The sequence below is a fragment of the Ascochyta rabiei genome, chromosome 14 (assembly GCF_004011695.2).
Source record: "Ascochyta rabiei chromosome 14, complete sequence".
NCBI classification, from domain to species: domain Eukaryota; kingdom Fungi; phylum Ascomycota; class Dothideomycetes; order Pleosporales; family Didymellaceae; genus Ascochyta; species Ascochyta rabiei.
The window spans coordinates 64,023-88,274 of NC_082418.1; the positions used below are offsets into that span (position 1 = coordinate 64,023).

Consider the following 24,252-nt stretch of genomic DNA (forward strand, 5'->3'; position numbering starts at 1 on the left):
TCAATGCTGGTGCTGAAAGTTGATGTGAAAGTGATGCGTCAGAATTAAGGGCAATTTTCCGCGTGGCTTGCTTCCGAGTCCAAAAGTTGCGGGATAAATATCCCCGCATCACGGCAAACTACATCAAGCTAATCCACGCTACGAAAGGGAGATCATGTCCCCGCATCGACCTGTCTGAACAAGCTACGCCAAGCACTCTAACACTATCGCACCCGAGGAAATCTATCCCCGCATTCCGACCCGCCCCCGCACTTGTGAAAGTATCCGACTCCAGATCGCTGTAGTCCCCTTCACATGCTGCAGAATCGGAGGCTAGAATCAATCGACCTGGGGACAGAGCTGCTAGCCAACTCGCCTAGATTTCAGCCACCATCTCGATTGTTCCTGCATGGTCTGAGCTTGGTCTTGGTCGTGCAAACACGATGTGGTAGGCATCTCCGCTTCAAACCGCCAAGTATGTCCTTGACGTCTGGATCGCTCCGACGGAGCTTCAGATGTACATAAGGCTCGCTTCTACCCCAGGTTTTGTTTCTCCAGGTCATCGGATCAACCCGCTGAACACGTGGCACTTGTTTAATGAATATCATTCCCAACTCTGACCGATTTTACTTGAATCATTACCATGGCCCATACATTTTTTGAGAAGGAGACCGCAGAGGTTGAATTCAAAGAAAATGTGCTTGAGAGTGGTGGAGATGAAGCCGCTCTCGCCATTGCCGAGCTCGATTCCATTGAGCAGACGCCTGTCTCGCACTTTGTCTGGCTTGTCACCGTCACTTGCTCGGTCGCCGGTGCTCTTTTCGGTTATGATACGGGTATCAGTAAGTCTTTCAGGACCTCGATCGAATCGATGCACGGCTAACACAATTAGTCTCCGCTGTGTTGGTCTATCTCGGCAAAGACCTCAACGGCCGATTGATGGATAATCAGGAGAAAGAGGCCATCACCTCTCTTTGCTCTGGCGGTGCCTTCTTCGGTGCTATCGTTGCCGGTGTATATGCTGATAGATTCGGCCGCAAAGCTGGCATCTACATTGGCTGCATCCTCTTCACTGTCGGTGCCTTGATTCAAGCTGTTTCGTACTCATTCGCGCAAATGTGTGTTGGTCGCCTGGTTGTTGGCTTCGGTGTTGGTAGCGCCGCCATGATCGCTCCACTTTACATCAGCGAGATTGCACCAACTAAACATCGCGGGTTGATGATCGTAATCACGTCTTGAGTCTTTTCCTTCGAGTGTAAGCTAACTGGTTCAGGGTTTGAATAATATGAGCATCACTGGTGGGCAGGTGCTCTCTTACGGAATTGGTGCCGGCTTCGCATACGTCCCCCACGGTTGGAGATATATGGTCGGTCTGGGCGGTGTACCTTCTATCGTCCTCGCTTGCCTCCTCCCATTCTGCCCTGAGTCACCTCGTCAGCTCATTGTCAAGGGCCGCGAAGAAGAAGCTGCCGTAGTCTTCCACCGGATCTTCCACAAGGCGACGCCCGAGCAAGTTGCAAACAAGATCAAGCTCATCAAGATGTCTATGGCTGAAGCCGAGAACGCTACCGAGGGCAAATCACGCTGGCAGCTCATCAAGGAGCTTCACACCATTCCCAGGAATTTCCGCGCTCTTGTTGTTGCCTGTGGTCTGATGGTGATTTCGCAGATGTCTGGCTTCAACACTTTGATGTACTACTCTTCTACACTATTCGCTCTCGTCGGATTTTCGAACCCTACGGCAGTCGGTCTCGTCGTTGCGGGCACAAACTTCGTCATGACCTTCATCAACGCCATGTTTGCCGATTCTTGGGGTCGTCGCAAGATTCTCGTGTCGACGGCTTGGGGAATGTCCGCCGGCCTACTGTCGGTAGCTGTTGCATTCCATTGGATCCCGGTCAACACCTCGACACTTGAACTCGAGCAAAAAGCCATCTCCACTGCCGCTATCGTTGTCCTTGTGTTTATCATCTTTTTCGTCATCACCTACGGTGTATCAGTGGGCAATACGGCTTGGATGAGTACTGATTTCTTCAGCCAGGAATGTCGCGCTATGGGCACAATGTTCCTGACCTGTTCTTGTTGGGGCTCTAATGGTATGCCTTTCCCCCTGCCACATCCTGACTAATTGCTAATTTCGCGGCAGTCATTGTCTCCTCGACCTTCTTGACTCAGATGCACTCGCTCACTCCGTCCGGCACCTTCGGTTTCTATGCGGCCATTTGTTTTATTGGCTGGATCCTGATCATTTTCTTCTACCCTGAGGTCTCAGGACTTGCGATCGACGAGACATCGCAGGTCTTCGATCAGTCGACGTTCAAGATGGTCAGCTTTGCAAGGAAGAGGAGACAAGAGCGCAAGGCTGCTGGCGCGCTGATCAAGAGCAGTGCCAACATGGTTGTAGGCCACTAGACGTCAAGCTGTGCGATCGATGGCACACATGTTTCCTTGTAGTGTTTCTATTCAGACAGACTATAGCTGTGTCAGGGGATGGGAGATGTGTCGTTTTTTAGTTGACTTCCTTTGATCTTGAAGAAAAAGCTGAATGGAATGTATACAAGATGATACCATTCAAGTCTGCCTTACAGTGCAGCCTCAATGCAAGCAGCTAGAGCCTAGTATTGAAAACCTGGGTCGATTTTGTACATCCAATGTCGTCGCGACGAAGTTCAAGTGTTAACGTTTGCCGAGTAGCTTAACACCGAGTACTTCGTTGAGCCACCAGTAAATAGCTCAGTGCCCTGCTGGAAAACTGCAAGGCTAAGTTAGTGGACGACCTCAACCGTATAGTCTGTCCACTTACCAGTTAGATTTGTTTGTTGATAGGGTATCCATGACTGGCGGCTAGATGGGTAAGAGAAACACTTTGATGTCAGCGTTGAAGCTAAACTTCCATGACCCATCAGCAGGAATGAAACTGAAGACTTTCATAGAGCCGTTTGGTCCAACATACAGGTCCCAGTTAAATCCAGCAAGGTTTACAGTTGTGACTTTGTTGCCAATCGGATACACACAGCCAATGCGTGCAAGCCTTAATAGTGTTAGTTCGAAGACCAACTGACCAGTCCACCAACAACTCACCACACCATGAGTTCGTAGTCAACGCTGCTCTTGTCGTGGTTAGGGTTCGCAGCTGTAAAGACATCTAGGCAACATTGGCACGTACGCCATCTCGTGGCTGGTAGTCCCACTGGATTCTAGGAAGCATACTCTTGATGTTCCCAACTATGAGCCCTTTAGAAAACTGTTTGCCAACGTTGGCGTAACTTTTCAAATTGTTCTGGCCTCCTTGCCAGTTCCAGGTAGTGGGCCACTTGACACCAGAGCTGGAGGTACTATCGACAGTGGTGCACTGACTGCCAGACGTAGCTGAGCCTCTTCCCCAGTCGTTGTTGTTGAACTCATAGCCGTTGGCTGCATGGTATGCGTACTGCGAGCAGAGTGGCGCAGCTTGACGACGTACATGGGATACTGACGGTTCGATAAGACTGGCAAGTAGGCTTGCCGTGGTGATTGTCAGAAGAAGAGCTAAAGCACAGAGGTGGAAAAGCATTTTTCTTAAACTAGATAGCGTTTTAACGTGACATAATTCTGATTTATGGATGCCTTCAGTTCCCCAACCTCCTGCAAAGCTTCGTGTGCCCTCACCCATTACCCATACATCCTCGGCCTATTGCTCTTTGATTTTGGTTCATCAAAGTTTTCGCTTGTGGCACTGGCTTCGGAAGCAAGCTTCCAGACCAGTATTGCTTGGCTTGTCATGACTATAGTTCGGAAGCAGGCTTCCAGACTAACCTTGCTCCACTAACTAGTTGCGAAGGCAAGCTTCCAGACCAACACTGCTTCAACTCAACAAAGAGATACACGGTGATTGCCTGCACAGCTCTAGGCATAAGTTTTCTTATACTACCGTGTCCGTGCGCGTGATGCGCGGATTCGCGTGATGCGCACCCCCATCAAAACGTGTCAAAATCCTCAACCCTATAACTCAACCCCACGATGTCGCTAGACGCTGCCCTTAAAGAGCTAGGTGCTCTAAAGCCTAGAGAACAATTTAGCTACTTAGTAATTATAAAAGATATAGTATTATGCAGTTAACGTTAACACGTTAGCATAAGGTAAATACTGCATTAACTACTACTAAGAATATTAGCTAGCAACAATTAACGCTATAAAAGGAGATAGAGCTTGTTAAGTATATAGAAGAGCTTACTAGGCATTACTTACTACCTATAAGAGACATAATCCGAAATTTTGTATTACTAATTGCTTAAATCTAGTGGCTAGAAGCTAGGTTACGCCCTTTATTAACTAGTATTCTATCTATCTTATCTTATATTACTCTACTAGTATAGATTGCTAGTGTTATAACGCTAATTCCTATAATAAATATAAGCTCTACTTTAACCTACTACAGTAGTGTAAGGGCGCTGTAGGTGTTACGAGTATTCTCCCCACGCCAAGAGATACCTCAGCCAGGTCCCAGGCCAAGCCTAGGGACCTACCGGCCACACACGTACATAATATTCACAAACCTTAAGACTTATCTATTAAGGATTTGTCTTATCTCTTAAATATTACCCTATCATTTGTCCTATCTTGCTCTGCTCTATTACCTGCCTACAGTGCCCTTACAATTTAAATCCTTTATACTCCTCTTAAAACAGGTAGCTAATTAGCAGCAGAGGAGCAGGAAAAACCTAGCTATTACAATGGCAGAAGGACAACATAACCTCTGCTTAACTACTAGTAATATAGAAGAGCTACCCCCTTATAACAACCTTAGTTAGGAGCTAGACGCTTAATAACGCAATAACGTACTTAGGGTGTTGCTATTGCTTATAGAGCTACTACTTAACCCTTACATTAGGGGCGAGTTAGACGCTATAATAGTAGGTGTTACAATACTAGACGTCCTAACGCTACGCGCTATATAACCTGCAATAGAGTTGTTGTAAGCTTCTATCCTGTTATTGCTAGAAGCACTTAATAAGGTAGAACTGTCTGGTGCCACTAAGCAGGAGATCAAAATCTAGCAATAATAATTTAACTAGGTAGTTGAAACCCTGTAACAGACGCATGCTGGATAAGCACTAGGTAGCTAACACCTAGTGTTTAATAAGGCTGGCAGAATAATGCAAGTCCTTAACAATGTTTAGCCTAAGCTAAAACTTAGGACAGATAACAAGCCTCTATTAACCTAGTAGGTAGACTAGTAGATTAAGGATATTGTTAGATAACCGACCTTGCCGAGCCAAGTTGGGATTTTAGGGTTAACCTTGGTTAACTTAGGGGCTAGCGGCACACACACATAAAATGAGCCATTAAGACAGATAATTATTAATTAATTACCTTTATTATTATCTTTGCACATTAAGCATATTATCTAATAATTAAGAGTCTTACTAACACTACTAAAATACCCTTTTAATATGTTGCTATTAACTATACGTAATTTAATAATAATTCTTATAGATTATATAACCTACACACCTTAGTTGTATTAACTGTAGACCTGCTGCGCCTCTCTAGACGTATAGGAGAAGATAGACCTAAATTAGACTATCCCTCTAAGGACTAAGCTATAAGTGCCTAACGCTCTAGACATCACTAACTATAAGAGGAGGCTAGCCCTTAGCAATAATAAACAAGGAAACCCTTAGCTTCCTAAAATCCTATCTAAACTATTAGCTAACAGCCTAAAGGCATAGAAGGAAGATAATAACTATTAGAAGAGCCACCTTAAATCCTACAAGATAGCAGATAGAGACTACTGCAAGGAACAAGCTAACCTAGACAAGGTAGTAATGTTTATCTAAAGCTTAGTATTACCTTACCTTATAAAGAACTGCTGCTAACTAGGTAAATTAATTTAAATATAGCTTATTAGCCTTAAATACATAGTTAGTATTAATGCTAAAGAAGAACAAATACGCGCACGCTACTAATACCTAGCAGCCCTTAAACTAATAAGATAACCTAGGAGCTAGGATACCTAGCTCCTTAAGTATAATTATACTGCAACTAATGCTAAAATAGAAGGCGTTACTATAATATATAATATATAAGACACTGTCTAAAACTTCTTAGATTTAGTAATAAAGATAGCGCTAACCTAGGTAACAACATTCTAGGACTATAGTAGATAAGAACAAAACATAACTTATAAAGAAATAATAAAACGCTTCTAAGAGAATATAAGTAAGTACTACCCTAAGGGGAGATAGTAAAGGGGCGCCTTTACTGCAGGGAATAACTTAACTCTTACTACTAGTAGTAAATCTACCCTAGACACTAACAGGGACGCCTCTTATATTGTTAAAGACGTATTATCTACTCCTACTACACAGGAGAGTTAGAGAAGACCTTATTAAAAACAGAACTTTAGTTAAATAACTATATCTAAGCAGTCCCTAAGAGGGGATACAGCAGCAGCTAGAGGAGCAAAATGCCCTGCTTGTAGACAACACTATAGACTAGAAGATTGCTACTACGTCTATAAAGATAAAGCACTAGAATAGTTTACCCTATGTAATAGAATTACTAAGATAGTACAATTTAGGATAGAACAAAATGCTAACCTTTAAGATTAGGTTAGATCTGCGAAACAAGCTTGCACTAAGACACTAGCTATTAAGACATCCTAAACACTAGAGGCACCTCTAGGATAACTATAGGGACAGAAGATATTAATAATTAATATAAGTCTACTTAAAGAATTACATAATATAGAGCTACTAAGCTACCCTCTTAGGAACTCCTTTATCCTTAACTTAGGATTAATAATCTATATTATAAACAACAAGGACTAAATATAAGACCTTACTCTACCTACATTAAATAACTACCTATAGGCAGAAAACTCCTAGGTATAGATATAGGGATATAGCACTGTCTATCTCTATCTATTAAACATAAGCTAACTAACTACTCTTAAACTACACAACGTAGCATAGTGCCTAGACATACTGTGTAACCTTGTCTCTTTCTAACAACTACGTTAACAGGGTATCTAGTGGGACACAAAAGGAGATCTAACTTAGCTTAGATAAGTAGACAACACAGCTATTATATCCCTAGATAAATAATATAGATAATAGGTACTTAGGGAACAGCTATAGACAGCATTTGCAATACAATTAACACAAGGCTAAACACCTAAGACTGCTACTACTCTGCTATAGCACAAGCGAATAGGGCACCCTAGAGCTGCTACTATTAAACACCTTATCTAACAATCTTAGGGGGTAAGAGTTAGGGGTATTACTACAGTCTAATGTGATGCTTGCAGACAAGCTAAGACTAAGAGGCAAATTAGTTAAATACCACAAATAAGCGATAAAGGACTAGGAGAACGCATAGTAATTAACTTCTACTTATATAAAGAAGGAAGCTTTACTAAGGAAAAGAGCTAATTGCTTACTGTTAACAGGCAATCTAGCTTCCTCTAGGACTTCTATTTTAAAGATAATTAACTAGAAAAGACAATTATCTACTTTCTAGACACTCTTACACAATTCCTGTTAAAACAATACAAGATCTAGGTTATAGTAATTAAGTATAATAGTTAAATTACTATAATAAAACTAGAAGTATTAAGATAGTGCGCTGCACAATTAATTAGGCTTAAGCCTTCTGCACTAGACACCTAAGCACAGAACAGAGGTGCTAAACGCTTAGGGGGTGTAATAAAAGATAAGGCACGCACTATAAGATTAGACGCAAACCTACTATAGGAAATGTAGCTAGAGATTGTAAGGGCAGCAGTGTACCTACACAACTAAACACTAAGGTTATTAAATAACTAGAAAACACCCTATAATATGTTCTTTACCTATACAGCTTAACTAGCTAGCCTAAACATATAAAGTAAGAAACTAAACTAGGTATACCTAAAAGTATATAGATGTAAAGCCTTTACTCTTATAAGTAACACCCTTTAAGGAAAGTTATAACTCTAGTAACTAGACCTAAGAGTATAGGTAGGATACCTAGTAGGATACTAATCCTTAAACATATATCAGATATAAATTCTAACCTTAGCAAAATTTATTAGCATAAGAGATGTAATCTTTAATAAGGATACTGTCTTTAGTAGCTAGACTTAGGACCTAATAGACAATCTTATGCACAGCACTCTTAAAGAGATAGCAATATAGACAAGAAGCGTAGAGCTTCTGCCTCTACCCTAAAATAAGGCTAAAATCTAGTTATTCTACAAGGACAACACTATTACACACTTAAATACTACAGAAGATTAACTAGGTTATAATAATAGATAGAAAGCTGGATATATATATCTAACCCCTCCTCTAACTCTACTACTAGTTACGTTGTTAATAAACACGTTGTCGTCATTCTAGTTACCAAGAGGTGACAGCTAATTAGGAGTTAGCAGGTGGCACTAGTTAACTGTTAATTAGTTAGAATTAATGCTAGCGTAATCTTAAGGAACTTTATAAATCATCCTATAGAAGGCTGCATTTATAGCTAGCATATAAGGTAGATGTATAGGCACATACTAGAGCAATAATATTAATAAGGCTAGGTTAAAACAAATGCTAATAAAAGGGCTTAAGCCTTATTAAAGCTAACTCCTACTAGAGCTAATGGCATAATTAAACCTAGAGGACCGCCTGCTTTACTAATAGTTTAAAGAAGCTAAGTAAGAACACCTTAGCAGCTATTAGACTATAAAGTTATAGTCTAAAGTACCCCTAATAAAGACTAAGGTAGTAGGATACTAGGTACTTAACTGTATGTGGGTATACACGTATAAGCTTAATAAGAACTACTACCTACTTAAATATAAGGCGCAACTAGTAGTCTAAGGTAACTAGTAATAAAACGTTACCTCTAAAGATACCTACGCAGCGACACTAGCTAGCAGGTCCTTTAGAATGCTTATAGCAATTTTAGCAGCATATAACCTAGAACTTAAGTAGTTTAATGTTATAAACGCCTTTATTTATATATTAATTAACAGAGAGGTCTATATAAGGATGCTACGTAGGTATTAGAAACTAGGCACAGTCCTATAGCTACATAAGGCACTATATAGACAAAGAATCTCTCTACTCCTCTAGTAGAAGGAATTTACATCTACTCTAATAAGCTATAGATTCGCAGTTGTTCCCTATAAACCCTGCTGCTTACTTAAGAATAGAGTTACTATCTTCTTCTATGTAGACAATATTATTATAGCTTATTACCTAACTAGAAGACATAAGGCAGATAAGGCCCTTAGCTATATTACTAACAAATACTCTGTTATAGGAGGAAACAATCTGCAATAGTTCCTAGGAGTGGAGATAACCTAAGATTAAGACAACCTAAGGATCCTCCTCTTACAGGCGTTATATATTAATAAAATTATCTCTTTAGCAGATAAGATAGACATACAACACAACACACTAATATTAAGCATTAAGCTTCTACTAAATAAAGGGGAAGCTGTAGTATTAGAAATTAACAAATACTAAAGAAAGATTAGATCTCTCCTCTTTACTGCAGTTACTACTAGGCCTAACATTGCCTTTACCATATCTAGGCTGGTACAATTTCTAACTAACCCTAGACAGCAGCACTATAACGCAGCAGATTAAGTACTATTATACCTACAAGGAACACAAGACCTATCCCTTACCTTTAGAGGCAATAAGCACCTAGTAGTCGCTAGTAATGCATTATTTGCTAATAATACTCTTAATAGGAAGAGCTTCTAAGGATATACTATTAAACTATACAGAGGACTTATTGCCTAGAGAGCTAATAAATAAGACACAGTTACTATATTAACAACTAAAGCAGAGCTACTTACCCTAGCATAGGTGGCTAAGGAAGCTATCTTTATCTTACAACTATTGTTAGAACTTAGTATACACCTCTTACAATTAACAATTACTATTTAATATAATAATACTTAGACTATCTAATTAATTAATAAGGAAGTCTTAAAACTCTAAACTAAACTACGACATATAGACATTTATAACTACTAGCTACAATAAGAGGTAAACAAAGGCACTATAACAGTAACCTATGTCCTATCTACTAAGATGTTAGCTAACAGACTTACAAAGGCTCTGCCTGCAAGCAAGTAGTTAACCTTTCTAAGGCAGCTAGGACTAAAGAAACATACTGAACGAAGAAAGCTAGCTAACACCTAGATAGAATTACTTAACTAAAAGCTTGCTAACCTAGAGGTATAATAAGAGCTAATTATGTCCAGCTTTAAAAGGGCCTTAAAGCTAAGGGGGTGTGTCAGATAACTAACCTTGCCAAGCCAAGTTGGGATTTTGGGGTTAACCTTGGTTAACTTAGGGGCTAGCGGCACACACACATAAAATGAGCTATTAAGACAGATAATTATTAATTAATCACCTTTATCATCATCTTTGCACATTAAGCATATTATCTAACAGATATAGACACAGCGTTCTAGTACGCTTAAGTACTTAAAGACTCTGTAACCTGTACCTACTAGATTATAGGCACTATCTACTATAGTATCTACTAGGAATTAATTTAACAACGTATTAACAAGGGATTAATCTGGACCTAGGCCAACCTCTGCGCAGAAGAGGAGTAGCTTGTCTAAGACCTAGTCTTTACATAGTATAAAAACTACAATAAGTACTTTAACTATAAGTAAAAGTCTAACAATTTAGTTAATACCTTCCTAATAAAGTTAAATAAGTAGGAGTCTTTACTGCCCTGTAACTTTATAAAGTTTAAAGATAGTAGTAACAACTATAAGTTTAAGATAGCATTTATGTAGAGCCTTACGCCCCCTACACTCTAATATAAAATCTAGTAGAACAGTAGTCTAGAACACACTACTAAGTAGGCAGAGTTTAAATAGGCCCTCTAAAACGCAGAAACCTTAACAGTCCCCTTAAACTTAGGGTCGCGGACTAAAAGTAGTAGTAGAAACAAGAGACCTCTTTCTTTAGACGCTAGGAGAAAGTTTAAAAGGCATAACAGTTAGGCGTTAACCCCCTCTAGGAGCAACACGAGGAAGCACCTAGGAGACCCCTAGCTAACAACTAGTGCCGCTAATTTATTAGGCAGAAGATAGAACCCTAAGGGAAACAACTATTAATAATCCTAAGGTTAACTACAGAACTAGGGATAATATACCTAGGGATACTAGCAGCAGGGCTATTAGAGAGGCTGCAGAGGCGGCTAACAACATTCTAGTAGCAAGCTAAACCTAGGAAATAGCAAGCCCTAGTCGCTAACCTGTCCTACCTGCAGCTAGGGCTAGAAACTAAGGGGAAGTAAACCTGTATAACAGTTACAGTCTAGCTTAATAATGCTAACAGTAACCCTAGGACCCTCTAGGCCCTGTACAACTTAGGCTTAGAGCTAAACCTTATTACTAAGGATGTAGCTAGGGACCTAGGGCTTAACCTAACAGGCACTAACTAACAACTAAAGGCTGTAGTCCTGGACAACACAGAGCTGTCCTTAACTAACTAGTACTAGTTAATAGTAGTCTACTATAACAGTAAAGGAGTACCTAAGACAATTAGACTAACTAAGTTCTAGTCTATATTATTTATTAGGTACAACCTAGTTCTAGGTTACCTATAGCTGGCTAAAGCAGACCTATATATCTGTTTCTTAATAGGAACCTATAAGTAGTTTGCTAACAACGCTAAAAGAGTCTAGCTATTAACAGCTAAATAATTATTTAGTAAACTAGGTCTAGGCAAGCAGCTATATCTACTATATCCTAGAAGCCTAAATATAGGCAGTCTAACAGACACCTACTAGGCAGACGCTAGACAGACATTAGAGGCAGCTTGTCTTGCTAAACAGTTAAGAATTATAGCAGTAGGACTTAACAGCAGCGCTATCCTAGGAGATAATGCTCTAGACGTAGAAGAACTTAAGTATATGCCTAAACACCTCTATTATAAATAGTTTGCCTTTAGTAAATAATAAATAAGCATGTTAGCACTACACTAGGAGTATAACTACTCTATTAAGATTAAGGATAGAGCTAAAGTTCCTAACCTCCTAATCTATAACCTGTCTTGCAGGGAGCTAGACATCCTCTAGGAGTACCTTAAGACAGCACAGGAAAAGGGCTAGATCTGCCTAAGCAAGTTGCTAGCAGGTGCCCCTATTCTGTTTGTCCCTAAGTTAGACAGCACTATAAGACTGTGCGTTAACTATTAGGGGTTAAACAGAGTAACTATTAAGAACTAGTACCCTATACTGCTAGTTAGTAAGATAATAGACTACCTGTTAAAAGTAAAGGTCTTTACTAAGCTAGATCTATATAACGCCTACTATAGGCTCTAGATTAAGGAAGGTAACAAGTAGAAGACTGCGTTTAAGACATAGTACAGTTATTTTAAATACCTAGTAATACCTTTTAGCCTAGCAAACGCGCTAGCTACGTTTTAATTCTATATCTACTAAGCCCTAAGAGGCCTACTAGATAGAACCTGCGTAGTCTACCTTAATAACATCCTTATCTACTCTTAGGATAAGAAGGACCACAACAAGCACGTTAAGGAGGTCCTAGATTGCCTAGTTAAGTAGGGGATGTTTGCAAAGGCTAGTAAGTGCGTCTTCTCTAGCAACTTAGTAGAGTTTCTAGGATTTATTATTATACCAGACAGCGTGGTTATAGACCCTAAGAGGGTCCGCACTATTACTAAATAGCTAGAGCTGTTAAGCTACAAGGACATTTAGGTGTTCTTAGGCTTTACTAACTTCTATTAATAATTTATTTTTAACTACTTAGAAATTGTCTAACTGCTTATAGACTATATAACAGCTGCCTAGAACCTAATAGAGGACTAGGGGGTCCTTAGTCTAGAAAAAGGGAAGGTAAGACTAAAGAAAAGCTAAAAGGGACTAACAAAATAGTATAAACTATAGCACTAGCTAGAGGAAGCCTACACAGCTTTTCTTATAATTAGGGAGAAGTTTATAAAAGCCCTAGTGCTATAATACTTTAACCCTAATAAGCCTATTATTGTCCTTACAGACGCGTTAGACTTTGCTATAGCAGCTATCTTGTTACAACCCTAGACGTCTAAAGTAGCAACAGAGCAGCACTAGAAACTAGTAGCGTTCTAGAGCTGGAAGTTCTAAGGTCTATCTATTAGATAGCATCCCTATAATAAGGAACTCTTAGTAATTTTTAAAGCTTTTAGGCAGTAGAGGTATTACCTTAAACACGCCTCTGTAACAATCTAGGTACTCTTAGACTATAATAACCTAAGGTACTTTATAACAACAAAGGAGCTCTCTCTAAAATAAGCCTATTAGGCAGAAGAGCTAGTAAGGTTTAACTTTAAAGTTAAATATAAGCTAGAACTAGAGAACGTAGTAGATAGTCCCTTAAGACGTCTAGATTACGTATAAGGTCTTAAGGTTAGGGAATAGTAAGCCTTTAAGGACGCTATACTACCTACCTTATAATAGAAGCTTTAGATCTAAATAATTTAAAAGTCTAGGGCTTAAAAAGATGTATAGGTAATATCTAGAAGTAATATACCTATAGAAGACCTAGCAGAGGTCTAACAACTGCCTAAAATTGTCCCTAAGGAATTCTGCTAACATTAGATTAGCCTTTGAGACTTGTCTCCTCTAGCTCTTAACCCTCTATCTAATAGCTATTAGAGCTAGAGCTAATCTAAAGACACTAAAGCTAGGGGACTAGACTTTAATGTTGCAGAAGCTCTCCTTTATAGCCTAGATAACAGAGTTAGTACCTCTATATACCTTACAAACAAAGCTACGCAGGAAGATTCTGCTTATACCTTAGAAACCCTAGAACTCCTAATAGATTTTGTTAAGTAAGTCTAGCAACAGGACGCAGCATACCCTGCGAACTAGTTATTAATAACCTAGACAGACAGCAAAGCAAAGAAGAGACAGCACTACTAGGAGGTTAACCCTAGTAGGACCTTACGCAGAAGTAGGAAAGTTTAGATTCCTAACAATATTACACTGCGCTAAACTATCCTTTTAAGGAATTATAATAACCCTATAGGAGGTTACTATAGTATAGATAAGACTACTAAAGTACTTAAGAAAGAGTACTACTAGCTATAACTAATAAAGAACGTATATAAGTATATCTAAAGGTGTCCTATATACTAACTACATAAGATTAGAAGGTATAAGCTGTAGGGATTGCTTATACTATTACTAGTACTAAACACAGCCTAGTAGTACTTCTCCCTTAACTTTATAATAGACCTGCTAAAGTTAACAGACGCTAAGAGGAATAAGTATAATTCTATACTAGTCCTTATAGACTACTTTAGCAAGTATGTCTGGTACCTACCCTATACTAAGATAATTACTGCCTAACACCTAGCTAAGCTGCTTATAGAGCAGAGCTTTTTAAAGCAAGAACTACTAGATATGTTGTTACTAGATTAAGGTTTAGTATTTACTAGTTAATTCTAGTCTAATATATGCTACTACCTTAAAATTAACTACTAATTAGGTACAGCTTTCTACCCCTAGACAGATAGGCAGACAGAGTAATAAAACTAGGAGTTAGAAATATACCTCTACATATACATAAACTACTAATAGGATAACTAGGTAGACCTTCTACTATACGCTAAGTATGCCTATAACTCTAAAGCTTACTCTGCTTACAGAGAATCTTCTATAAAGGTTGCCTTTAGCACAGACCCTAAAGGATTTAATAGGATGCCTAATAAGTACTAGCTATAAAAACCCTAAACTGTCTAGGATAAGGACAAGGTAACACTAGAACTACGCTAGCAGGTTACTAGCCACCTATTAAACTAGCATAAAATGTAGAAAATAGTAAAGGAGGCCTTAGAGTATGCATAAAAGGGCAACGCCTAGTAGTATAACACAAAACAGTCTAAACAACACTTTACTAAGGGAGACTCTGTTCTTCTTTAGGCTAAGAACCTAATAACAAGTTGTTCTTTAAAGAAGTTTAACGCTTAATACCTTAGGCTATTTATAGTAATTAAGAAGGTAGGTAAGCTAGCATATAAGCTGAAGCTGCCCCTATCTATAGACAGAGTGCACCTAGTGTTTAACGTATTACTCCTTAAGCACTAGAGGGAACCCCTTATAAGCAGTAGGTTCTGGCTAGGTCCTATTAGCATACTAGAAGACGTCTTACCTAGTAATAGGTTTAAAGTTAAAGGTATACTGTTATATAGAGATACTACTACCTAGAGAAGAGAGTATAGGGTTAAGTAGCTAGGTTAGCTAAATAAAGAAGCTACCTAGGAACTACTTAAGAACCTTAACTACTGTAATAAGATCCTTTAGGATTATTACTAATACGCTTAGGTAGGTAATCTATTAAGAGTAGGCTGCCCTATAACTAACAGACTAGCGCAACTAAAGTAAAAGAGGGGACGTTCTTAGAAGTCTGCCTTATAAACCCTACTCTAAAATAGCTAATAGGAAAGTAACGATAGATAGTCCTAGGACTTGTGCAACTAGAGGCTGAAGGAGGCCTAGCGTCTATCTAATATATTACTAGTAAAGACTAGCACATTTATAGGAGAGGAGAGTTTTACTATTATCTACTAGTCTGTTAAGAAGTATTATAGGAATAGAGGGTCTTTATAACTACAACTACAGCTTAAGTAGCTCCTCTGCAACCTTCTAAAGGGCTTATCTTATAGGAGAGGCTACAACAATAACAACTACCTAGGGTAGGTTTAGTTAGAGACAACAAAACCTGCTTAAAAGGAGCTAACAGAGCCTAAACAGCAGAAGGCAGGTTAGTACTATAATAGTACTACTGCTTTTCTGCGTTATAAGCACTACCTGTCTTCTAGAAGTAATTCTTAATTATGCTGTTAATTACAACGTTGTTAGGAAGTTTTACACTAACAGTCCTAATAGTAGCCTATAATAAGTTAGCTCTATATAAGAAAGAGGGGGAGGAAAAACACCTATAATATACTACTGAAGGTTATATAACTAAGAAACCTAATAGGCTTAAGCATACTTAGTCTTGCTTAGACTAGACTTATTAATATAGTAACAAACTACAGCATTATAGGTAATAAAGCTGTTATAATAAGCCTTAGCGTAGTTATAGGCAGTCTGCTAGTATGCCTGCACCTAAGTAATTACGTTGTTGTTAGTTGCCTAGTTACCTTAGGTAACTATCTTATTATTTGTCTTACAGAGGGTATACTTAATTAAGAAATTAAGTATATTACAGGCTTAATAGAAAACAGGGTTAATCTATAAAAGTTAGCAGGAGTAGACACTAGGACAGCGCAGGAAATACCTTAACACACCTTTCTTCCTTTAATTAGACGCAGTAGAAGCATATGCTAAAGTTGTCCTTGTAAAGCCTATACCTACTAGGCTAACAAAAGACATAGATAAAGGATAAGATAGTGCTATTAGGGTTACTCTTAGATAAGGTAGTTAAGTGCGTAATGCTAGCACAGCACTAGTACTATAAAAGCAACAGCTAAGGCTGTATGCTCTTAGGCAGCTAGTAGACGTAGTTAGGCAGAGCCTTATAGGAGATATATGTTAGAAGGGGCGTTATAGTGTAGAAGGTAAGGGCTAGAAGGTAGATGTAGATAAAGGTGTAGAGATAATAAGGCACTGTAAGTAAGCAGATACAGTCCTTATATACGCTAAATTCCCTCTGCCTAGCAGCTCTCTAGTAATAACCTAGCCTCTTACTGCTCTCTTACCTGTTGCAATCTACTGCGTAGAAAGATAATTCTTATTACAAATATCTAGGCACAGGTCTATTAACTGCTAGAAGGGTAACTAGTAATCTTACTTAAGATTTATATTATAAATAAATGCTAGAGCCTAAACTATACTATATAAGGGTCTAAGTAAGGCGCTAGGTATAGTAAGGCTAACAGCTTACTGTTACTGCTAGCATGCAGACAAGATCCCCTGTAAGTAAGTAAATTCTAGGCTAGTTTGCGTAGGAATAGGGCTGCAGGAGCTGCTGGCAATCCTCTTACAGACGTTACTGGTTAGGGACTTACTGCTCCAGCCTATAAGGCAGACAACATCTAACTACTTACGCCTCTAGTGGCCTTAGCCCTAGGATTAAGGCACCTAATTACTTAGGAGATTGCAGAGAGTAAACAGCAGGCACGCCTAGGGCAACCTTTAGCCTAGTGCTAGGCGCTGCGTATGCTACGCAGGGAGTAAATAATACCTCTTACATATTACCTATTTAGTGTATAATTATTACGCTCCCTATAGCCTTAGCTATATAGGTTTTAGAGCTAATAACTGCTAAGGTGTTATTTACAGTAACGTCTAGTAGAAGTAATAGCTTACTAACTAGCAGCTAATAAAGGTATAAGGGAAGACTTAGCCTTAGCTAGTCTCTTATAAATAAGACTTATCTACCTAGCTACGCAGTAACACTACCCTAGTAGCTTACTAAGCAAATGTTAGGAGGATAGGATTGCTAGCGTCTATTGTGTGCTAAACAGCTTCCTATCCCTACAGACGCTAACTAATGGACCCCTACTAGCACTGCATTTCTTCTGCTAAGTTTTTCCCTCTACAGGAGGTTTTTCTAGAGCTTAATAACGTTGCTAGAGACCTCTCTACAGTTTAGGACAAACCTTTAAAGAGGGGGGGGCTATTGTTACAAGTATTCTCCCTACGCTGAGAGATACCTTAGCTAGGTCCTAGGCTAAGCCTAGAGACCTACCAGCCACACACATATATAATATTCACAAACCTTACAACTTATCTATTAAGGATTTGTCTTATCTCTTAAATATTACCCTATTATTTATCCTATCTTGCTCTGCTCTATTGCCTGCCTACTGTAAGGGCACTATAGGCAGGCAATAGAGCAGAGCAAGATAGGATAAATAATAGGGTAATATTTAAGAGATAAGACAAATCCTTAATAGATAAGTTGTAAGGTTTGTGAATATTATATATGTGTGTGGCTGGTAGGTCTCTAGGCTTGGCCTGGGACCTGGCTAAGGTATCTCCTGGCGTGGGGAGAATACTCGTAACAAGTAGAAGATCTCTAAATACTTTATTAAGAGTTGCTACATGTACAATATAGATAAGAAGGGCTTTATAAATAGATAAATAGTTTAAATAAAACACGTCCTTAGTTAATATATATAGATAAAGAAAGAGGTTAAAGTATCTTTTAAAGATAGTAATTAGGATTAGTAGATGCTTATAGCGTGTATATATGCTAATAGAATAGTACTACTACTAGGCATTATCTACATATTAAAGAAAGGAACATTAAATTAGACTAGGCAGCTAAAATTAAGCCAGGGGTACACTCTGTAATAGTTACCTTATCTTTCTTAGGATAATTAAATAATAAAATTAGGCTTGTATAGCTTAAATAGGTGTTTAATTACTATACTAAGGAGAAAGCTTAGAGGACGTAGAGATTATTAATACTAGATAGCTATAGATCCTACATAACAATAGACTTTATTAACTACTATAATAATAATAATAAGATACCCCTAGCTATATTACCTCCTTACTTAACGTAGACGCTCTAGCTACTTAATGTGGTGCTGTTTGAACCTCTATTAACAGCATACTTAAAAGGAGTTATAGAAGAGATCTAGGAGTCTTAAAACTACACAGCTATTGTCACGGGTATTCATACTGTTCGAACCCCAGTCAATCCATCTGATGGATTACTGTACCTTTTTGGTCCGTGTGGCTCAGGTGGGTTCGAGCCGAGCCCTCACAGCTATTAAGAGAGCAGACTTCTTTTAGCTCTTCTATTAGGCATAGATCTCTAGCTTTACTAGAAAGCTAATACCTAAGTCCTTTGAAGCAACAGGTATCTATCTACTTAATCCTAAAATTATCCTTAGTAACTTTACTAAAGTACTAGAGAGCTTAGATTTAGATAGTACATTATTGTCTGTTTATAGTAACAAAGACTAGCTTAAAATAGAGACGTTGTTGCAGCAGGTTGCTAAAGATAAGAGGAGTTAGGGGGTTAAAAAGATAAGACGATTGATCTACCACATCTTAGCTAAGGCTTTACTCCTCTAATATAAGGTAGATAGCCTTAAAAAGACTATAAAGAAGCAGAAGAAGCACAAAGAGAAGAGTAAGGTACTAGATTTACAATAACAGCAGGAGTACTATAGTAGTGCTTTTTTTTAGTCTCCTTTAAAGATTCCAGTGATTGATCAACTTGAACCAGACTTTGTCCACTGTGCTTTGTTGTCCCACTCATCGGCTCGACCATCTTACACCGTAAATCACCAAGGGTGGCAGATACGTCAGAAAGTCTTGTGCTACTATTGTAATGGCCATTGTTTTTTGAGTCATTGAATTGGATTTTCTATTGGTTGGCAGGGTCTCTTACTCTCCTTCTCCAGATCCCTCCTTTCGTCGCGTGCAACAATAACAATCAAGACTCGAGGCTGCGTTCCTCCAATCTCTCCGGAAATCAAGCTTCGGTTGGTTCGAGTACAGGCTCTTTCAGCAGCATGATACTTCCATACGCCTGCACAAGGATCCCCTACTATTTGACTGCAATCCCCACAAAGCCAAGTACGTAGCAGTGGCTGAAGCAACGCTATGCCCCCCAACCGAGAATTTGCTCGGTCTAAATCTCGGAACAACAAAGCACAAGTAACCGGTGGGTGAAACGGCATGTCTGAGTACGCACGCGCCCAAATCCGTCTCAGCCGTGCGACCGATGACTTAATACCTGTGCGATCTTTGCCAGACTTGGGGAGCAGGTCCCACAAGATGTATGGGCTGGGATTGTCGAGGTCATGATTGATGACATGTTGTTACTGTCGGTGTGTAGAGCGTCCTCAAGTCAGATGTATTGGAACATTGTATCGTCTGTGGCTCCACTTCCGCGCAGGGAGGTTATATTGGGATATTAAACCCTCATCTACGCGGGGGAAGCCGTGCTGTCAGCGTGCTCCCCTATCGAACCCGGACTTTTGTAGTCTAGATGTTCTTGTGGGGCTTTGCTCGCTGACAGTGGAAATTTGACATTGCACAGCCAAAAGGCCTTGAGCAGGGTGTCTGTGAGTTATGTCGAGGTAGTGCTTCATAAGCTCACTCGTGTGTACCAGCTGATGCCCAGTCTGGTTCTGTGATTTCGACCAAGGAAAAGAGTATGCCATTGCAGAATCGAAATCAGGTAAGTCTTCGTGGTGCTTAGGAATGACTGTGCCGCTCATGAATGATGAATTCGACCTCCAAAGCTGGCTGTGGACTTACATGAAATCAGTCGGCGCTCCGCCGTTAAAGCTAAAAGAGGTTCAGATACTTGAGTTGTCTTCACGCCACTGTTCGCACGTCAAGCCTGTCTGTTTGGACACATCAGAGGCGCGATTACTGATCTGCGAAACCCCCATCGCGATCAGCCAACCAACCCGCATCGAATCTGTTCTTATCACTTACACAGTCACGCACAAGTATCTTGCCATTCTTACTCGACCCCCACATATACCTTCCTCGCAAACCTGAGCCACCATACGTTCCTCCCAACCACTAAGAACCTCCCGTTTCTCTATAGATCCTGATCAAACAGCAGCTCCGCGAGTCCAGTAACCGTAGCACTTAAAGCCTATACGACCTATTCTCGCTCCGCGTCGTTGCAACGCACCAATTTCCACACACAGTCCATGCAAGACTCAACAGTGTTGAGCGCGGGATACCCATCCAGCGTCAACAGAGATGTCGCCTACTGGGTAGAATTGGCGCCAGTCGCCGGTCAGCCTCTAGGGTGAGTGGGTTGCAGGCTCCAAGAGGGCTTCAAAACCGACGCATCCGTTGGTCACGGACAATGAGGCTAATAGCCGTGTACGGAAATTGGGAGAAAGTGGGAGAAAGTGTCATGGGCTTCGCAGACTCTTGGTACCGCGCTTGGAAAGTGAAGCCGTTGTACGTAATTTGGAGACGCCGTGACTGTTCTACTGCTCGTCAGAGATCATCGCCAGAAGCTCTTGCGGGATAGAGAGATATGAAGCATGTGCTGCTGTCATAGTAGAACTCACCAAACATTGTTGTCAAAGTACGATTGGGTGTTGCTTGAGATTTTATGTTTGATCATCGACTTGATTCTGCACCGAGTTCTGACTTTTAATCAACGAGAGCAGCAGAGCCATCGTCGTCCATCATACCAAACAGATACTCGACCATGGTTGTCTTGCATTGTACAATCGAACGGTATCTCTTGTTTTGTACTGTCAAAGTCATCTCTACTGATCGAGAACCATCTTGAACTGACATTTTGTCCCATCACTGCGCACGGGGCGTGCCTGTACAGTAGAACCTAGGTAGCACACCGGAATCATACTGGTCTCTCGATGCTAGAAGCTTTACATTGGCTCTTAGTTCATCTCGATCTCCTTTCCTTCTTCCTTTGGCGGAACATAACCATCCTGAAACCAGTTCCAGATGTTTAAGCCAATCTTCTCGCCACTCAGGACCGGTAATGCCGCGTGCCAACTCTCATCGTACCCTGTCCCATCTGGGCGGAGGTTCTCCCAGTAGACAGCGTTGCCCTTGACCGGCTTGAATACCACGCCCTCCTTTGCTTCGTCCCCACACTCGACAAACGTACACCACTCTTTCCCCTCCGGCCTCTTGATGCGTGGGAAATGCGTTCCGCCGCCTGTGCACTCGCTGCCCAACCAAACCATGAAGCTACTCACCCTGCCCTGCTTCCTGCTCGCGCTGTTCCAGTCGTAATGGTACGTGTAATGTCCGTCCGGCCCGTATCGCTGGGCCCACAGCTTCTCTACAAAGACGAAAGGGCGCCATCCCTGGAAGGCGCGCGCACGCGACTCGATGCAGCGCACTGTACGCGAGCGCGGAACTGCCGCTTTGCTCGAGTGGCGGACGCGTGGATCGAGGCGCTCTTCTCCTGCAGACCACACGGTGGCGGGTTGGAAGAGCGGAGTGCTGTGAGGGGAATGAGCGGTGATCACATGCATCAAGTCGAACCACACCACACAATCACCAACATTACCATATGCCTAGTGCAAACACGGGAGAGAAGAAAAATCCATACCTCAACCTCACAACCTCCTCCGCCTCCTCCACACCCAAGAAACCCTCAATATACACCACCAACGGCTCGCGACTGAGGACATGGACGCCGCCGAGCTTATGCTCCTTACACGTCAAATTCGCGTCAGGAACCACCAAGCTATCCAGCTTCTGCGGACTCATCCCCCCTGGGTGCGAATCTGAATGCGACCCCGTACCCCAGCCGTTCAGCATCTCCAGCAGCGGAGCGCCCGCAAGCACATAAGCCACGAGCGCAAGGAACGCATACTGCAGCAGCGCAACCACGGAGACCGACGACGCAAAAGAAGCGGAACGCATCGCAACCAGCAACAGCGCGCAGCCCGCTCAGCGACACCTACCCGAGACGAAAAGAGTGCGGAAAGGACAAGAGGAGCAGGGAGCGAAAACAGCTGGACAGCGAACCCCAAGCCCGCGCGTTCGCAAAGAGCGCAGATCAAGGACGTAGAGACCGTATGGACGATGAGGAGAAGGGGATAAAGGGGAGAGCGCAGCCGTGCCGCCACCGTGGGGCAGTACGCTTGAGCGGTTTCCTGGTCTGAACATCGTGCCGTGCTGGCCGGTGCGCAGAGTGGAGCAGCGCACCTAATTCCCCCTAGGCTGTCGGTACGATGCGGCCAGTGCAGCGGATGCAGATGCGGATGCGGATTGTGATGTGCATCATTGGTTCCGCGTCACTGTTTTCCGTGGGTGTTGATAATACCAGAGGTGGTTGTTTGAGGTCACGGGGGCGGTGAGGCGAGGTAGGGTGAGGTGAAATGAGGCGATGTACAGTCACGTGATGCCGCGACGCGTGTTGGCTAATACAGCGTGGCACTGCTACTGTCCAGAGGTATCGATTCTCACTTAGATAGTAAGCACGCGACCAGAGCAGTACTTGTTGCCAGTACCAGGTCAGGGGTGGACGCATCCACATGCTGTCTGCCTCACAGGGCCTGACATTTAGTTCTACGGTATGCCAGTGTTTGGGCCAGCGGGTGCAGAGCTTTGCGTTTACAGGGGTAGCGGGGTAGAGAGTTAGTAAGCAAGGGAAAATCACAACAGTAACAGGAGTGTAAATAGCACTGTAAACACTGTTTCATTCATGTGCAGACCTGTAAACTATTTAATCCTCATCATCTTCATCACTGTCCTCTAAGGAGGAGGAATCCATAGCAAGCTCTAGAGCCGCTACAGACTTCTTTACGTCCCGTACGCACTTACGGACCTCTGTAAAAAATGTTAGCAGCCAGTAGATTTCTTTTACAGGCCTGTAACCTACTCTTCTTCTTCCTCTTCCTCTTCTCCTTCTTCTTCTCCTTCTTGGAGGCGGTGGCGGTGGTGGCGGCGGCGGCGGCGGCGGGGGAGGCAGCAGGGGTGGCGGTGGTGCGGCGGCGCTTCTTGGAGGGGGTGGCAGGGGCAGCGGCAGGGGCAGGGGCAGCAGCAGCGGCAGCGGCAGCGGCAGCGACCTGGCGGCGGGACCTGGAGGGGGTGGCGATGGCGGGGACGGGGACGACGGGGGCGGGCGTGGCTGTAGCAGGGTCAATAAGGTCTGTATGGGGAATGTGGAGGCTGTAAACTTACGGCGGAAGGAGCAGCGGGCGCCCTCACTGCCATAGTGGCAGTTGGCGCACGAGTCGAGCAGCTGGCCTGTAACTACCACGCAGGTAGTATACGGGCCAGCTGCTTGCTGGCAGGAGTCGCATTCGGTGGGGGCGACGCGGCCGACAACCTGCGCGAGCGCAGATTCGAGGTTCTGCTGCCGAACTGCTTACTGTTAGTACAGGGCTCTACAGGACACTTACAGGGGGTTACTTACCAGCGAGGTTGAACTTGCTGGGCTTGTAGCCCGCGCGGAACTCCAGCTGGCGCTGGACTGGCCGAGAAGCCAGCCTTGTGCAGGCCCGCGAGGCGGGCGGCATGGCGAGCAGGGCGGCGGCGGTGGGCGGGCCGGGGCAGGGGGGAGCGGCGGGAGGGCGGGGGCGGCAGCGAGGGCGGCGGCGGCAGTGGCAGCAGCAGCAGTGGCAGCAGCAGCAGCAGCGGCGGCGTCAGCGGCGGCGGTGTTGGCGGTGTTGGCGGGGGCGGTGTTGGCGGTGTTGGCGGGGGCGGCGAGGGCAGCGGCGGCGTCGGCGGCGGCGGTGTTGGCGGGGGCGGCGACGTCGTCGGCGGGGGCGGAGGAGTCCATATTGATGACCTAGAGAGTAGTAAAACGGGGGGAGGGCGGCTGCCTATATAGTATATCGCAGCCAGCTAGCG

The 24,252-nt window shown here is 42.3% G+C and overlaps 5 protein-coding genes across 5 annotated transcripts, besides 32 other annotated features; 1 reads left to right on the forward strand and 4 right to left on the reverse strand.

Annotated features, from left to right (window-relative positions):
- Window positions 1-622: 622 nt before the first annotated feature.
- On the forward strand, window positions 623-2,391 carry EKO05_0007966 (uncharacterized protein; the record flags this gene model as incomplete). Its single annotated transcript, XM_038941414.1, has 4 exons — window positions 623-821; window positions 872-1,203; window positions 1,253-2,075; window positions 2,126-2,391. The coding sequence occupies 4 exons, from the start codon at window positions 623-625 to the stop codon at window positions 2,389-2,391; spliced, it is 1,620 nt and encodes a 539-aa protein (XP_038796439.1).
- Window positions 2,392-3,124: 733 nt separating this feature from the next.
- EKO05_0007967 (Xyloglucan-specific endo-beta-1,4-glucanase) lies at window positions 3,125-3,631 on the reverse strand (the record flags this gene model as incomplete). The annotated part of the gene is made up of 1 exon (XM_038941530.2): window positions 3,125-3,631. The coding sequence occupies one exon, from the start codon at window positions 3,629-3,631 to the stop codon at window positions 3,125-3,127; it is 507 nt and encodes a 168-aa protein (XP_038796440.2).
- Window positions 3,632-3,886: 255 nt separating this feature from the next.
- Window positions 3,887-4,398: a mobile genetic element.
- Window positions 4,399-4,416: 18 nt separating this feature from the next.
- Window positions 4,417-5,200: a mobile genetic element.
- Window positions 5,201-5,218: a mobile genetic element.
- Window positions 5,206-5,209: a direct repeat.
- Window positions 5,210-5,378: a long terminal repeat.
- Window positions 5,210-10,403: a mobile genetic element.
- Window positions 5,219-5,479: a dispersed repeat.
- Window positions 5,480-10,402: a mobile genetic element.
- Window positions 9,871-9,923: a tandem repeat.
- Window positions 10,241-10,403: a long terminal repeat.
- Window positions 10,403-16,581: a mobile genetic element.
- Window positions 10,404-10,407: a direct repeat.
- A 193-nt stretch (window positions 16,582-16,774) lies between the features above and the next one.
- Window positions 16,775-17,315: a dispersed repeat.
- Window positions 17,210-17,786: a mobile genetic element.
- Window positions 17,707-17,756: a tandem repeat.
- Window positions 17,786-17,986: a mobile genetic element.
- Window positions 17,987-17,991: 5 nt separating this feature from the next.
- Window positions 17,992-18,593: a mobile genetic element.
- Window positions 18,385-18,454: a tandem repeat.
- A 2-nt stretch (window positions 18,594-18,595) lies between the features above and the next one.
- Window positions 18,596-18,693: a dispersed repeat.
- Window positions 18,693-19,123: a mobile genetic element.
- Window positions 19,124-21,317: 2,194 nt separating this feature from the next.
- Window positions 21,318-22,317, reverse strand: EKO05_0007968 (Procollagen-proline 4-dioxygenase; the record flags this gene model as incomplete). The annotated part of the gene is made up of 2 exons (XM_059637169.1): window positions 21,318-21,891; window positions 22,001-22,317. The coding sequence occupies 2 exons, from the start codon at window positions 22,315-22,317 to the stop codon at window positions 21,318-21,320; spliced, it is 891 nt and encodes a 296-aa protein (XP_059493152.1).
- A 528-nt stretch (window positions 22,318-22,845) lies between these two features.
- Window positions 22,846-22,950: a dispersed repeat.
- Window positions 22,951-22,973: 23 nt separating this feature from the next.
- Window positions 22,974-23,278: a mobile genetic element.
- Window positions 23,123-23,613, reverse strand: EKO05_0007969 (uncharacterized protein; the record flags this gene model as incomplete). Its single annotated transcript, XM_059637170.1, has 3 exons — window positions 23,123-23,226; window positions 23,279-23,527; window positions 23,577-23,613. The coding sequence occupies 3 exons, from the start codon at window positions 23,611-23,613 to the stop codon at window positions 23,123-23,125; spliced, it is 390 nt and encodes a 129-aa protein (XP_059493153.1).
- Window positions 23,279-23,321: a tandem repeat.
- Window positions 23,322-23,408: a mobile genetic element.
- Window positions 23,322-23,408: a tandem repeat.
- Window positions 23,409-23,463: a tandem repeat.
- Window positions 23,464-23,521: a tandem repeat.
- Window positions 23,464-24,052: a mobile genetic element.
- Window positions 23,653-24,181, reverse strand: EKO05_0007970 (uncharacterized protein; the record flags this gene model as incomplete). Its single annotated transcript, XM_059637171.1, has 2 exons — window positions 23,653-23,763; window positions 23,816-24,181. The coding sequence occupies 2 exons, from the start codon at window positions 24,179-24,181 to the stop codon at window positions 23,653-23,655; spliced, it is 477 nt and encodes a 158-aa protein (XP_059493154.1).
- Window positions 23,907-24,052: a tandem repeat.
- Window positions 24,053-24,099: a tandem repeat.
- Window positions 24,100-24,174: a tandem repeat.
- Window positions 24,100-24,252: part of a mobile genetic element that runs on past the window's edge.